Source organism: Phycodurus eques, chromosome 7 (genome assembly GCF_024500275.1).
Source record: "Phycodurus eques isolate BA_2022a chromosome 7, UOR_Pequ_1.1, whole genome shotgun sequence".
Lineage (NCBI taxonomy): Eukaryota > Metazoa > Chordata > Actinopteri > Syngnathiformes > Syngnathidae > Phycodurus > Phycodurus eques.
In genome coordinates this window covers 11,859,825-11,872,829 of record NC_084531.1, presented here as the reverse complement: position 1 = coordinate 11,872,829, position 13,005 = coordinate 11,859,825, and the positions used below count along the sequence as shown (strand labels likewise).

Sequence of the window (13,005 nt, the reverse complement as noted above, 5' to 3'; positions counted from 1 at the left end):
GGGACAGTGACAATTGTGCAAATAGTGCAGAGTTCGCAAGCACATTCGTGGCCAGTAGTAATCAACAACAGTATGCAAATAGTGCAGCGTGAAAACAGTGACTGCAAGAATATTGTAGAAGTGTCCCGACTGAAAGGTGCAAACCTGCCAGCATGTTACAACGAAATTGTAAGTCAACTGTATTAAGAGGTTGATGGCAAGAGGGAAGAAGCTGTTGGAATGTCTGCTGGTTTTAGTTTGCATTGTTCGATAGCAACTAACTGAGGGAAGGAGCTGGAATAGGTGGTGACAAGGATGTGGAGGGTCCAAGAGGATTTTGCGTTCCCTTGTTTCAGTCCTGGCAGCGTGCAAGTCCTCAAGAGTGGGTAGTTGGGGACCGATATTTTTTTTGGCAGCCTTGACTGTCCGTTGCAGTCTGATTTTGTCCTTCTTTGTGGTAGCACCAAACCAGACTCTGATGGATGAACACAGAACCGATTCAATGACTGCTGTGTAGAACTGCCTCAACAGCTTCTGTGGCAGGCCGTGCTCCTCAGAAGCCGCAGGAAGTACATCCTCTGCTGGGCCTTTTTGAGGATGGAGTTGTTGTTGGTCTCCCGGTTCAAGTCCTGAGAGACTATAATTCCCAGGAACTTGAAGGTCTCGACCGTTGACACAGGGAAGTTGGACAGCATGAGGGGCAACTGTGGCGAAGGGGTGTTACCTGAAGTCCACGATCATCTCTACCGTCTTCACGCTCAGCTCCAGGCTGTGTTGGCTGCACCAAAGCTCCAGGCTCTCCACTTTTTGTCAATGCACAGACTCATCATCGTCTTTGATGAGGCCAATGACTGTGGTGTTGTCTGGAAAGTTCAGTTTCAGTTTGACAGTGCGTTGAGGCGAAGTTGTTCGTGTGGAGCGAGAAGAGCTGCGGAAAGAGGACATATCCTAAGGGGGCCCCGGTGCTGATGGTGCGTGTGGACGAGGTGGTGTCCCTCAGCCTCACCTACTGTTTCCTGCCCGTAAGAAAGCTGTAAATCCACTGGCAGATGGCAGGCGAGATGCTGAGCTGGAGAAGCTTGATCGATGAAGCTTGTCCATTTCATTGGGTTGAGAGCGTAGATTTGCGGGGTGAATCGATGGAAGTGGCGTTCGAAATCCTCGCTCTCGAAGCTTAACTTGCACTCCGGCACGCTTCCCTCTGTGGCGCCACCTTCGCCTTCTCCCTAATGTTTAGTCTTCCCGACTGTAAGTCGCGTAATGTCTCCAAAGACAAATGAAAAAGACCATTACAAGGACAATACTAGAGCGTGTTAGCTAACTGTGTAAGCACCATCTTGGTTTGCTCACATAGTTTTAGAATTAAACATATATTTAAAAGCAAAACGTTCCAACCAAATCATATAATTTTGTCATACAAAAATCCACTAGCTAATGCTAACATATACGTCATAGCTGGGGTCACAGATATTACGATCAATGTTATGGTAATTATAAACCTTCAAAGTATGTAATAATATGGTTAAAATGTTCACCTGTCAATCGCAGGGCATTCACATTGGACAATGAAGTTATAGTCATTCATAAACTCAAAGTGCATGTCTTGTGAGAGAACCGGCGTGCCCAGAGAAAACTTATGCAAAAAAGTGAACTCCACACAAGAGGGCCTGAGCTGAGATTTGAGCCCAGAAGTGCAATGCAGAATCTTACCCCATCATATTGCCACTCAAAAAACATATCCCCCAAACCATGTGTATAGTGCACTGGTTTGGAATTGGGACAATAGCTTCTCTGTCATTGTCATTACCAAATATAATTGGTCTAATATTGATGGACCAGACAGCACAACTATCATGCTGTGTTACCAGCAGCGTATTATTACACTACTGTTTGCAGTGCCTGTGCAGACTGCAAAAAGGCTACAAAATAGTGGAAGAAAATACATTATAGCAAAAGAAATAGCACTTTAGAAACGGCACATTGAAATAGTAATCAACGCCTTTGTGACCACTCGGCTGGATTACTGCAATGCACTATATATGTTTTGCCACTCCACATCAGACAAGCCTCATCTGTGTCTCATTTTAAATCCTTGCTTGAAAGCAATCTTTTTACCCTGGCTTTTAACAACAGTTAGCATGTCTGATGTGATGTATGTGTGTTGTGTGGGCAGTGCATTTTATTTTATGTTGATTTTACCGACTTCATTTTACAACCCCAATTCCAATGAAGTTCGGATGTTGTCTTAAACATAAATAAAAACAGATTACAATGATTTGCAAATCATGTTCATTGAGTTACAGTAATTTATCGTGTATAATGCGTACCCCCAACGTTGACCTCAAAACTCAGGAAAACCCTTCTATGATGTTATTGTATAATGCATTTTTACAATGCATGATTTTGCTTCTCCCCATATGATCAAAACATGAAGTATTTTTTCAAAAAAATTATTCTGAAGTTAAGCACTTTATTTGAGCATGTAATACTTTTTTTTATTTACTTGCTCCTATTTTGAAATTCATAGCCTTACATTTATTTAGTCAATGGGAAAACACAGTTGTGCTCATATGTTTGATTACCCAGGCAGAATTTGTAAGATGGATACAATTCTTTAAAGAAAACATGAAGGGCTAGGCGAAACACATTTAATTTTATTTTAATGGGATTCAAATTAAACTGTCAAGCCTTTCAGAAAAGCATTATCATTAAACAAAACATAACCATAAAGAAATTAATGATGGTTGTTTTCCAGTCGTATTTAAAACAAAAACAATATTTCACAAATTCAGGGTATGTAAACTTATGAGCACAACTGTACATACAGTAAATGCAGTCATATGTAGCCCTGTCATATTGAAATGACAGGGTAGGCTACACCCTTTTCATAACCTCGAGGTGGCGGCATATTAGAATGAAAGTGTACACTTTTCTCATAACCTCTAGGGGGCGGTGACATTGGAATGAAAGTGTACAGCTTTCCATAACCTCTAGATGGCGGCATACATTTATAAAATGTAAAACTTGTTTTCATTTCCCCCTATACCAATGTATAATGCGCACTTTTGACATTTTTTTGGGGGGGGGGGGGGGGGAATGCGCATTATAGATGAGAAATTACGGTACCTTGTGTATGAAATGCGCTATATAAATAAATCTGCTTTGCTTTGCTTCATTTCAGGTATTTGCTCTGGGTTGTGAGCAATCCTTAAATGTGGGCCTTCTCTGTCAAATCTGGCCTTCCGTGTCGTGCATTCTCCCATCGGTTAAAATCACTTTTCCTCTTATGCGCCTTTAATTCTGTATTAGGTCAAGCGCCCTGGAAAGGTAAAACATAATATTGCACTTGAAGTTTGGCTGCAGTTACAAATTATGCCACACCCGTAAATACTATTGTAAAGGAGTCATCCAGAAAGCTATCAAATGCCATAGTTTGAAATGGAAAATGTGCAATAATGGAAAAATAATTGTATTAAGGTTTTTATTGAGGTTGTTATAACCTAACTTGAAACTCAGGCGTCACCTTAGTTACCTAACTTCATCTGTATCTACTCCACGTTCCACTTTGAGCATGTCCACTGTGGAGACCGTAGAAGCCACTTCATCCTCCATTGCAGTTAAATTAAGCAGAGGCGCTGGTGGGCCACCTCCAGTCCCTTATGCGTGCCTGCAGTACACAATTTTGTTTTTCACGGAGATTCATAATTTTCTCTGTTCACACTTCAGAGCAGTAGTGGTACGTGTATCCCCCCTCCCCCACAGCGACATTATGGGCAATTTTAGGCTTTTGGCAAGAGTCCGCCTTCAGTGCTTCCTGACCAAACAAAGCACATCCACTTTTTCAAACTATCATTTTGACATAATTACTTTCATGCTCCTTAGACAAATGTGAGTGCTTTTATACTTGAAATACATTTACTATCAGGCTATACTTTGCCCAATAGAAACATTTTAATCAGTTTATTTAAATCAAGTGTGTGTGTGTGTGTGTGTGTGTGTGGCGCGTGCGTGCGTGCATTGCTGAAGTCCTTCAGCAAATCATTATCCATCCAAAGTAGTGGATAATAGATAAATGAGTCTTGTCTTGGTGCTAGCCAATCAGAGGCAGAGGGGGAAGGGTTATCGTTCCAAAAATACAACAACGATGCGAGACCTTTTTTCCGGACTTGATAAATGTTCATTGTTGTGGTAACATCCGGCGCGTCGCTCTCGATGCAGCGAGCCGCTGGCGGAATGGCTTTGGATCAGTAGATGCACACAACTGGGACTTTATGGAAAGTTACCTATTTATTATGCTCGCTAAGGAGCTAAACAACTCGTTCTGGCTCACTCGATTGTGGTGACATCGTTTAAAACAGAGGTTATTACTGGCAGACCACAGTCCGCGTCCCAGAAACAGTTCCATACAAACCCACACCATAGCCAAAAAAGAAGTTGAGTAAAAGACCGAGAAAGATCAGGAAATGCCCAATAAAACGAGAACATTTGGAAGAAACAGCGCTAAGAATGGAACAATCAGTGTCATTTTTGTTATGTACTTCTCATTGGGAAGTTCCCACTCGGAGCACTTATTAAATATGCCATTATAAAGCAAAACCTAACTATTTTAAACAAACATAACCTTTAAAAAAGTTCAGTTGTTAAGATTTGTTCAATTAAAATATGTAAAATTGTTTGAGACTTCTGTCAAGATGCCAAACAGAAAAGGGGAAATTGTTACTTTTTTTTTTTTTTTTTTTAGTTAAGCACTTTATTTGAACACATAACTTTCTCTTTTTATTCACTTGCTCTTATTATGAAATGCAGCCCTACTCTTATTTAGTAAATGAGAGAACATTAGACAGTTATGCTCATTTGTTTGATTACCGGGGCAGAATTTGTAAGATGTGTACAATTCTTTATTATGTTCTAATATCATTATATAAGTGGCATTAAAAAAAAAACATCAACAATACTATCGTTTATCATGAAAGTTTTGGGGAAAATTATTGTTCTAAAAAATTTGCTATTGTGGCAGGCCTAAACACAATATATTGAGAGAAAGCAAGCGTAATGGAAAACAAAGGTATTGTACAAACAGTATAAAACAGAGTAACAAATGCAATAAAAATCTGCAATATAACGGGATTGCGAAGCAAGAACCGTGATATAGCAGAGGATTACTGTATCGGTATTCCGTGATGATAAATTGCAGTGACTCATTGTTCCAGGGCTGGGACCCATTGTTTCTATGACATGTGCATCCAGGGACTCACATAGTCACAAGTGTAAAATAATCTACGAAAGTAGAACAAAATACCAAAACTGATAGCGGTGTCAATAGCAATACACAATGCATTGAATTTAATACATTAAGATAGCTTTCACAACTCCCCACAGTGAACGAAGGTTTCCCTCAGACTGTCCAAGGCCTCCTGTTGTGTCATCGCCTTCCACTCTTCTGGGATTACTGGTGGCTTCTGATTGTATTTATTTGCAAATCTCTCATTAAATCTCGCTAACACATACCTGGTAAGAAAAATAAATGTTAATTATTTGACACACAAAGCAATAAGGCTGATACAAACGCAAGATCATTGGTGACATCTACACAAACCTCCAGTAAGGACTGGGTGTCTGGCTGCTTGTCTCCTCGTGTGAAAGATTCCAGTCTAGGTGGAGCGGCTGGAATTCCCAGCAAGCCACAGCAACATCTTGTGCGTCCAGATCATCGGGGTTTGCACATTCATGGCTGATCAGAGAAGTGGGCTCCAACAGGCATTTGGGCCTGTGGAGCGAGGCCTCGTGAACCCGATGCCAAGTTTGCTCCACTTCACAAGGCGCGCTGCACACAGGACATAGTGCGTCACAGCCTTTTACTTTGTTGAAAAGGCAGTCACTTGGTTGAGTGGGAAGGCACTCAAGTAGTTGGTCACTACCTATGTGTTGGGAGAAAGCCTGGGCGAGGTCCAAGCGCAACGCTGCCAGTAACTCCATGAAACATGTTATAAAACGATCCCATTCTGTGGTGATACTGTAGAGTGGTCCCTGCAGAGACTCCCAGGGGATACATACATCTCCGTCTTCCAGAATGAGGCACACTTGCTCCAGCATTGGCTTGGTGTCACTGAGTGCCACGCTGGTGCCTTCAGTTACTTGGCTTGCAGCTGCTGCTACTTTTCCGATGATATATCCGAGGCGCTCGTGCCTCCACGCATTCACATTCCAATCTGACAGGTGAGCGACTACTGTCTCCTGGATCTTCCTCAGCCTGAAGCTGTCATAAGAAAGCAAATACTCTGTGAAGCCTTCAAATGTGTCTTCCTTGATAAGCTCCTCTAGCAAACTCTTGTGGAAGGCCTGTGGAGAGAGATATTGCGGGGCTTTACTTTTTATATCATCTGCAATTTGCATCCCTAGAGGTTTATAGACATAGTCCATTACTGCAGGTTGGATGATGTCAGAAATGAACCTATGAGCCAACCTCTGACGCTGGTCTGTCTTCCTGAACTGATAAATGAATTCCGTCATGAGTGTTCTCTTTTTTGCTTTAATGGACTTCAGAAGCTCTCCGTCCTTGGCAAAACGATTGTGGACTCTTTGGAAGTCTCTGCATGCAGCATTACATACGAAGACCTTCAGATCCATCTCAAAGGCCCTTGTAGTGTCCAATTGTGTTTCCTTCAAGGATGTATCAATCATCTCTAACAGTTCTGTGATGTAACTGTCAGAGAAGTCTTGCGGTAAACTGACTTTGTCTTCTACAAATTGCTGGTAACGCTCCATGATGTTACTTGCAAGTTGTTGAGCTTTAGCTTTTGGTGACTTGTTGTTGTTTTCAAACAGGTTTTTCATTCTGCTGCTGTATCCAAAGTACCGATCATCCACTCTGAAGCAAGTAGTCTGATTTTGGCCCAAATTCAAAAGCTTATTTAAGTGTTTTTGAAGACCATGGTTGATGAGGTTTGCTGAGAGAATATTTGTCACTCTTGTGGTGATATCTTCTGTATCTGAAGGCCTGAAGTCAAAATTGGACAATGCCTCCTTCCAAATACCCTCAAATTCCTCTTCCAGCTCTTTATCTTTAAAGAGCTGTTTGTTTGATTCACTATTGCCTAGAAGTGCCCCGAGTCTGGTATCTTGTTTAATTTGCAGTATGGTTTCAATTCTGTTGAGCTGCATGGATGAACAATGGTTCTCATTGATCGTTTCCAGCCTTTCTATTACCGTTTCTGTTACACGTTCTTCAAGCTCAGTCATGTTGCTCAAAATGATAGTTTTGAGTATTTTAATGTAGACATCAAGCTTATTTTCCTTCAAACAAGCCTTTACATTTGACCTTTGTTTGTTTACTTCCCTTTTGACCTCTCTTCTAGCTTCAAACTTTAGCTCACACAGAAAGTCATTTTGGCTGGAAGGGTCCAAGGATTCTGGCTTGGTCAAATAAATTGTCTTGGTCGCTTGCATAAGCCAGCATTCCATGTGTTCCCGCAAGCTGTCCTCCTGCTGAGAAAGCTCAGTGCAAAATATAGAGAGGGCCAAAGCGATGTCTTTATTTTGCAGACTAATAGAGAAGGATTCTGCTTTTACTGCCTCCCAAACAGAACACAAACGGCCCATAAAATCAGGCAAACCAGATGTTTCTGACTGGGCAGCTGCCTCCTTCAGTGCCCCAAACAGGGTACGCTTTAACTTCAACATAGCCTCACTATGCTGGGTGTCAACTGATTTTGACAGTGGTTCCCTGTACCATGGTCTAACATACATAATTGAGCTTTTCTTCTTTGAATTAGGAGTCATTGTATCAGCATCCCTTAGGGTTCTCTCTCCAGTCTTAGTCTGCAGCATGTTAGATACACGTTTTAACTGTGTGGCTTCTAATATGGTATTTATTCCTTCATCCTGGACTAAAACTTTGCAGATGGGTATGGATCCATATTCTCTGATGCGCAGTAGAGCATTGACTGCAACCGTGAGGCTTGTCTCAAACTCAGATGCTGCACGTGAGTAGAGGTTTTGCAATAAGACATCACTCATTCCAGTTGCAACAGTTGCCATCTCATTATCACTGATCTGAGTGCTTATTTGGCTATCTGAAGGAGTAGAACAGAGACCATCAACATCAATCAGCAAGAGAAAATCGCAGTTTAGCTTCGTTTTTAACTTCGACGGTAGTTGTAGAGCATCTACGTATAGCCCTCTCGTTGATCTGTTACGTTCATCTGGAAATTTCACCCCAAATAATGCCGAAAGGATCTCACCATTCCTTGCTTGATGCACTCCAAGGCTTGTCAGTGTCCTGAAGCGGTTTTGAGGAAAGCGATGGTTGATCTCTGCAAGAACACTACCAAGCCAACGTATGGGAATGCTAGTGGAGTCTCCATCCATTAATTCAAGTGGAATCCCACTGAGAATCAAGTCAGCAGCAACAGTTGGGAGCCGCAGCACATTATGGCTCTCATTTCCAGGTCTGATGTGAGTGAGTTCAAAAATAAGGCCCATCTCACGTAAAAAGTGCTCAAGTCCCAGCAAAAATGATTGTGCAGAAGTTGCTGCCCTATCTTTGATAGATACAGCTTGGCCCATCTGTTCTTCTGCATAAGTCTCCTGAAAGTTTGATTCAAAGAAGTCAGTCCCGTGAACATCTAAGATTCCATTGTCTCTGAAAACTGGGTTCAAAGAAACTTTTTCAAGTATTTCTTCACCCGGGACCTCTTTTTCATTTGAGGAGTCAAAATGTCCATTTTGCAGAGACTCTGATTCCTCATTGCTTGTGGTTTGACAGTTGTGGTTCAAACCAACATAACTCTCTAAATCAACAAACTTGAGATCATCTGTAAACCGCTCAAGCTCCAGGAGTAATGACTGTGCAGATGTTACTGTCTGACTTTCAACAGATGTACCTTGGCATTTTTGTTCTTCTGTACTATTCTCGTGAAACGTTGATTCACTGCAGTCATTCCCATGAACACTTAAGACTGCCTTTTCTCTCAAAACTGCATCTAAAGACACATTTTTTAGAATCTCTTCGCCTGGGAACTTGTTTTTATTTGAGTCAAACTGCCCATTTTGTAAAGCTTCTGAATCTTTATGGTTTTGGGTTTGAAAACTATGCTTCAAATCTTCCCTTTCGGAATCAGCCAACTCTAGATTATTGTCAAACTGCTTGAGTCTCAGCAAAAATGACTGTGTTGATGTAACTGTTTGACTGTCAACAGATGCATCCTGGCAGGTTTGTTCTTCTGTAGAAGTCTCCTGAACTGTTGATTCACTATAGTCAGTTGTGTGAACATCTGAGGTTCCATTTACTATCGGCACTGAGTTTAAAGAAACATATTTCTCACGTATCTCTTCAGCTAGGATTTCTTGTTCATTTGGTGGGACAAAATGTCCATCTATTGCTTCAGCGTTTTCGGTTTGAAAACTGTGCTTCAAACTTAAGTAACTCTCTGAATCAACAACCTCCAGATTATTACCGTCTCTCTGCTTAAGCCTAAGCAAACAGGAATGTACAGATGTTGCTGTCTGACCTTTGACAAACGAATCTTGGCATGTTTCTTCTTCTGCAGAAGTATGGTGAGATCTTGATTCACCATGAACATCTATAGTTCCATTTTCTCTCAACACTGGGTTTAAAGAACCATTACTTTGGAGTATCTCTTCACCTCGGTTCTCTTTTTCATTTGAATGAAAATGTCCACTTAGCAGGGACTCTGATCCTTTATTGCTTTGGGTTTGAAAAATGGGCTTTAAAACTACTTCAATCCTTGAATCTGCTAGCTCTTGATCATTAGCTGTAAGCTGCTCTATTTCCCCATCTTCAAAAGTTGAATCTGTGCAAAAACTATCGCTAGCATCCCTGGCATCATTTACTCCATTCTGAAGCTCTGATTGAATGCATTCAGGAATGCCATTGTTCTCTTTTGTCTGTTGATTTATCAGTAGATCTTTTAGACCGATTTGTTTATGCATTTGCTGCAGTCTTAGTTTCACCCTCATCCAACTGAGGAAATACATCCGCTCCACTTTATCTGTGGTTGAAACTGCCTTCGTGAAACTCTTCATTGAAGGAGTCATTTTGTATCTGCTTAAATTGCCCAAGATATCTTTTTTCTCATTTTGCAATCGAGGATCAAGCTCTTTCCCTTCTTTGTTCTTTCTACTTTCCTCTTTTTCAATTTCTGCCAACCTGCTCCACAAAGCACCTTGCAATGGCAGCTGTTTCTGCCTAAACACAGCAGGTCCCTCATCTAAACCTTTCAAAACTTCCTCTGCTATGCCCATTAATTTTTTACATACCGTCCCTTCATCGCAGTCAATTCCCAGCTCCACTGCTAACTTTGCTGCTCCTTCAAGTGTGACAAGTCTCAGGTCTGGTAGCAAATGTTTGAGGGTATCACACAATACATTAGCAACTTTCTCTGCATTCAAACAGCTTCCTGACACAACTGATCCATCTGGAAGACATATCTGATCCTGAAGGGTCTTCCCAACAAACTTCACCACTCTGTCCTCCCTGGTCTCAATCTCAGAGAGGTCAATCACAATGAGCTTGGTCGTCATATCTTTGCAGGTGGCGAGAAGTTCCCTCTCTTTTTCTGTAGGATTTTCACAGAATACAATTATTGCTGAAGATGCTTGGCTGAGAAGGTAGAGGCATTTTTCATGAGTGCTTGCATCCCCCCGAAGGTTAGAGAATACCACTGGAACAGAGAAATTGTTAGGGTCTCCTGCAGGAAGAGCCCACGCAGTCTCCACAAGACCATTGGACAGGCTTCGGGGTAGTTGTCCTCCCTCCATCCCTTTGTGGATGAATGTATCACTGCCGATGATATGATTGAGCACCTGAGACTTGGAGACACTGCAGGAACCAAGCCTCACACACGAGATCATTGGCATGAACGTGCTCGTAAAAACTGCTTCTTGGACTTTTTGGTTATGATCTAAATATTGGGTCTGCCATTGTCTCACAACATCTCTGAAAGGCCAAAGGAGGAAGCAACTTGGTTCTTCATCATCTACATGTGGAAGAAGCAGGGGCACGGCAAACTGGCACTGCAGCATATGTGCTGTGATCTCCTGCTGAAGGAAAGTGTTGGCACAAATAAAGACAGCTGTCACTAGATCAAGAGGATTGATGGTGCAGGAGCGCAATCCTCTGAAATCATCAACCTTCTTATCAGGACTATCCATAATATCTGAAAGGGCCTTACAGCAAGTACTGCGAGCATCCGGGCGAAGCAGCCACAACCTTTGAAGGAAAGATTTTGGCAGATCATTGGGTTCTCGGGGAGTTAGGTTGTCCAGGATCCAGGTACTGAGGTCCAGTATTGAAGCTGGTTCCAATTGGGAAGGATAGAAAGCCTCCAGACCTAGTTGGATTAGAACTTCATACTTTGACGTGGTCTTTGGTGGCTCTGGTTTGAATGAAGCACAAACAATTCAGTTTTGCTATAGACACCTCATTTACACCTTTGGTCCTTTTACAATGTATGGTACCTTTTCTGCTTAACTCGGCTCAACTGTACTCTATTTAGACTTTTCTTTTGGCATTGGCAGGCATTATCAGGTCCTATGTGCTTGTTTTTCCTAGAACCTGGTGAGCTGGGGTTCCCATTGTGCCAAGCCAATAACATACAGTATGGGCGACATAAACCAATGCTGGTTATGTTGCCTGTTCATTGTAACCTTTCAAAACAAACTGACATAATAATGTTAGTTTAGCCTGGTGCTAGCCTTAGCTATGGATAGTGCAGTACTATACGCCACAGTCACTGTGTTGCAGCAGTCCACTGTGTTCCTGCCCTCAGTCTCCTTTTGAATAAAACAACATAACAGCCACATGCCAAGAAGTAAATACAGGAGACCCTCATTCTCCTCCACTGTTGTTGCATAGTTTTGACTGATGCTTTCAATGTGATGTGCTTTTCATACTCTGTGGTACTCATTAGAAGCAGGAAATTCACTTTAAACAAAGCGCTGTGCATTGTAAAAAAAAAAAAAAAAAATAATGCCAAAGCAATTATTATTCCCAATGCTGTTAAGAAATAATTACACATGGTCCTTACAGCATTGCAATAACAACATATGTATTGATGGCTCAAGAATTTAGCACAGGAGTGTAAGAAATTAAGAAATAAATATCCTATGATTATACTACCAGTCATACAAATAATTAACATTTTATAAGATTCTTTTTTTTAGCACTAACAAGTGAATATTTAATCACACATTGGAAATCAAACTCACTCATTAAACGGTATAGAAATCTCCCCTGCGTAAGTAACATGATTAATATAATAGTTAAAAAAACAACAACAACTTACTTTTCCTTTTGCTGCTCAGCTTCTTTGAAAGTTTGGTTGACATGATTATTCTTTTCCTTTTGACTAACTTTTTTCTTCGTCTTCTTCACATCACCAATAGTTTGACGAATTGTGTGGAAACCTTCGATTGAAATACACTGCATCAATATCACTGGTACAAAAAAATGATTTCACCTCATTTAAAACTGGCAGCATGTTCATCTTTTTAGAAATAGTTGCCATAAATACCTTTTCCGTATCTCTGTGCTTCTTTTGTGTAGAATCCCCATACGCTTGCCTGTCTCTCGTTTATGTTTTGTTGGAATGAGTCACTGTTGTAAGAAAAGACGGAACAGATCCTGCACATGTGCTCAGTCAGAAGTCAATAGCTTTTGTCTACCGGTGGAGAGCTTATAAGTGTCTGCCGACACATTCCTCACGCTGTCTTCTATCTCCACCATCCAACAAGTACAAAAGGTCAATAAATGTTCTGCACAAACACAAGTGAGTGTTCAAGTGGCACCAGTGGTTGTCAACATTCTTTTTCTCTACAAGAACATGTCCACTCATAACAATGCAAGGCACGTACAAGTAGACCAGAAATTTGACTGAAAAAATAAACGGGTCAAATTGGAAGAATCTTCAGAATCACATTAACCTGCTCAAGAACCTGCCTATGTGAAATTGCACACACACGCATACAGACACACACACGTTTTGTTTTCCAGTTAGAAACACTGGC

General features: G+C 41.3%; 1 protein-coding gene across 7 annotated transcripts; it reads right to left on the bottom strand.

Moving 5' to 3' along the window:
* Positions 1–3,071: 3,071 nt before the first annotated feature.
* si:dkey-202l22.6 (up-regulator of cell proliferation) lies at positions 3,072–12,716 on the bottom strand. 7 transcript variants are annotated; one of them, XM_061681879.1, is made up of 5 exons: positions 12,513–12,716; positions 12,285–12,405; positions 8,220–11,375; positions 5,576–8,051; positions 3,097–5,487 (listed from the first exon to the last, which is right to left on the bottom strand). In XM_061681879.1, exons 2-5 carry the CDS (start codon positions 12,325–12,327, stop codon positions 5,343–5,345), a joined length of 5,820 nt encoding a protein of 1,939 aa, XP_061537863.1. In that variant the 5' UTR covers positions 12,328–12,405; positions 12,513–12,716; the 3' UTR covers positions 3,097–5,342. The 7 variants fall into 7 exon arrangements, with proteins under 7 accessions (XP_061537868.1, XP_061537863.1, XP_061537865.1 ...); XM_061681878.1 differs by having other exon boundaries at positions 3,098–5,487; positions 5,576–11,375; XM_061681882.1 differs by lacking the exon at positions 3,097–5,487 and having other exon boundaries at positions 5,624–5,803.
* Positions 12,717–13,005: the final 289 nt, after the last annotated feature.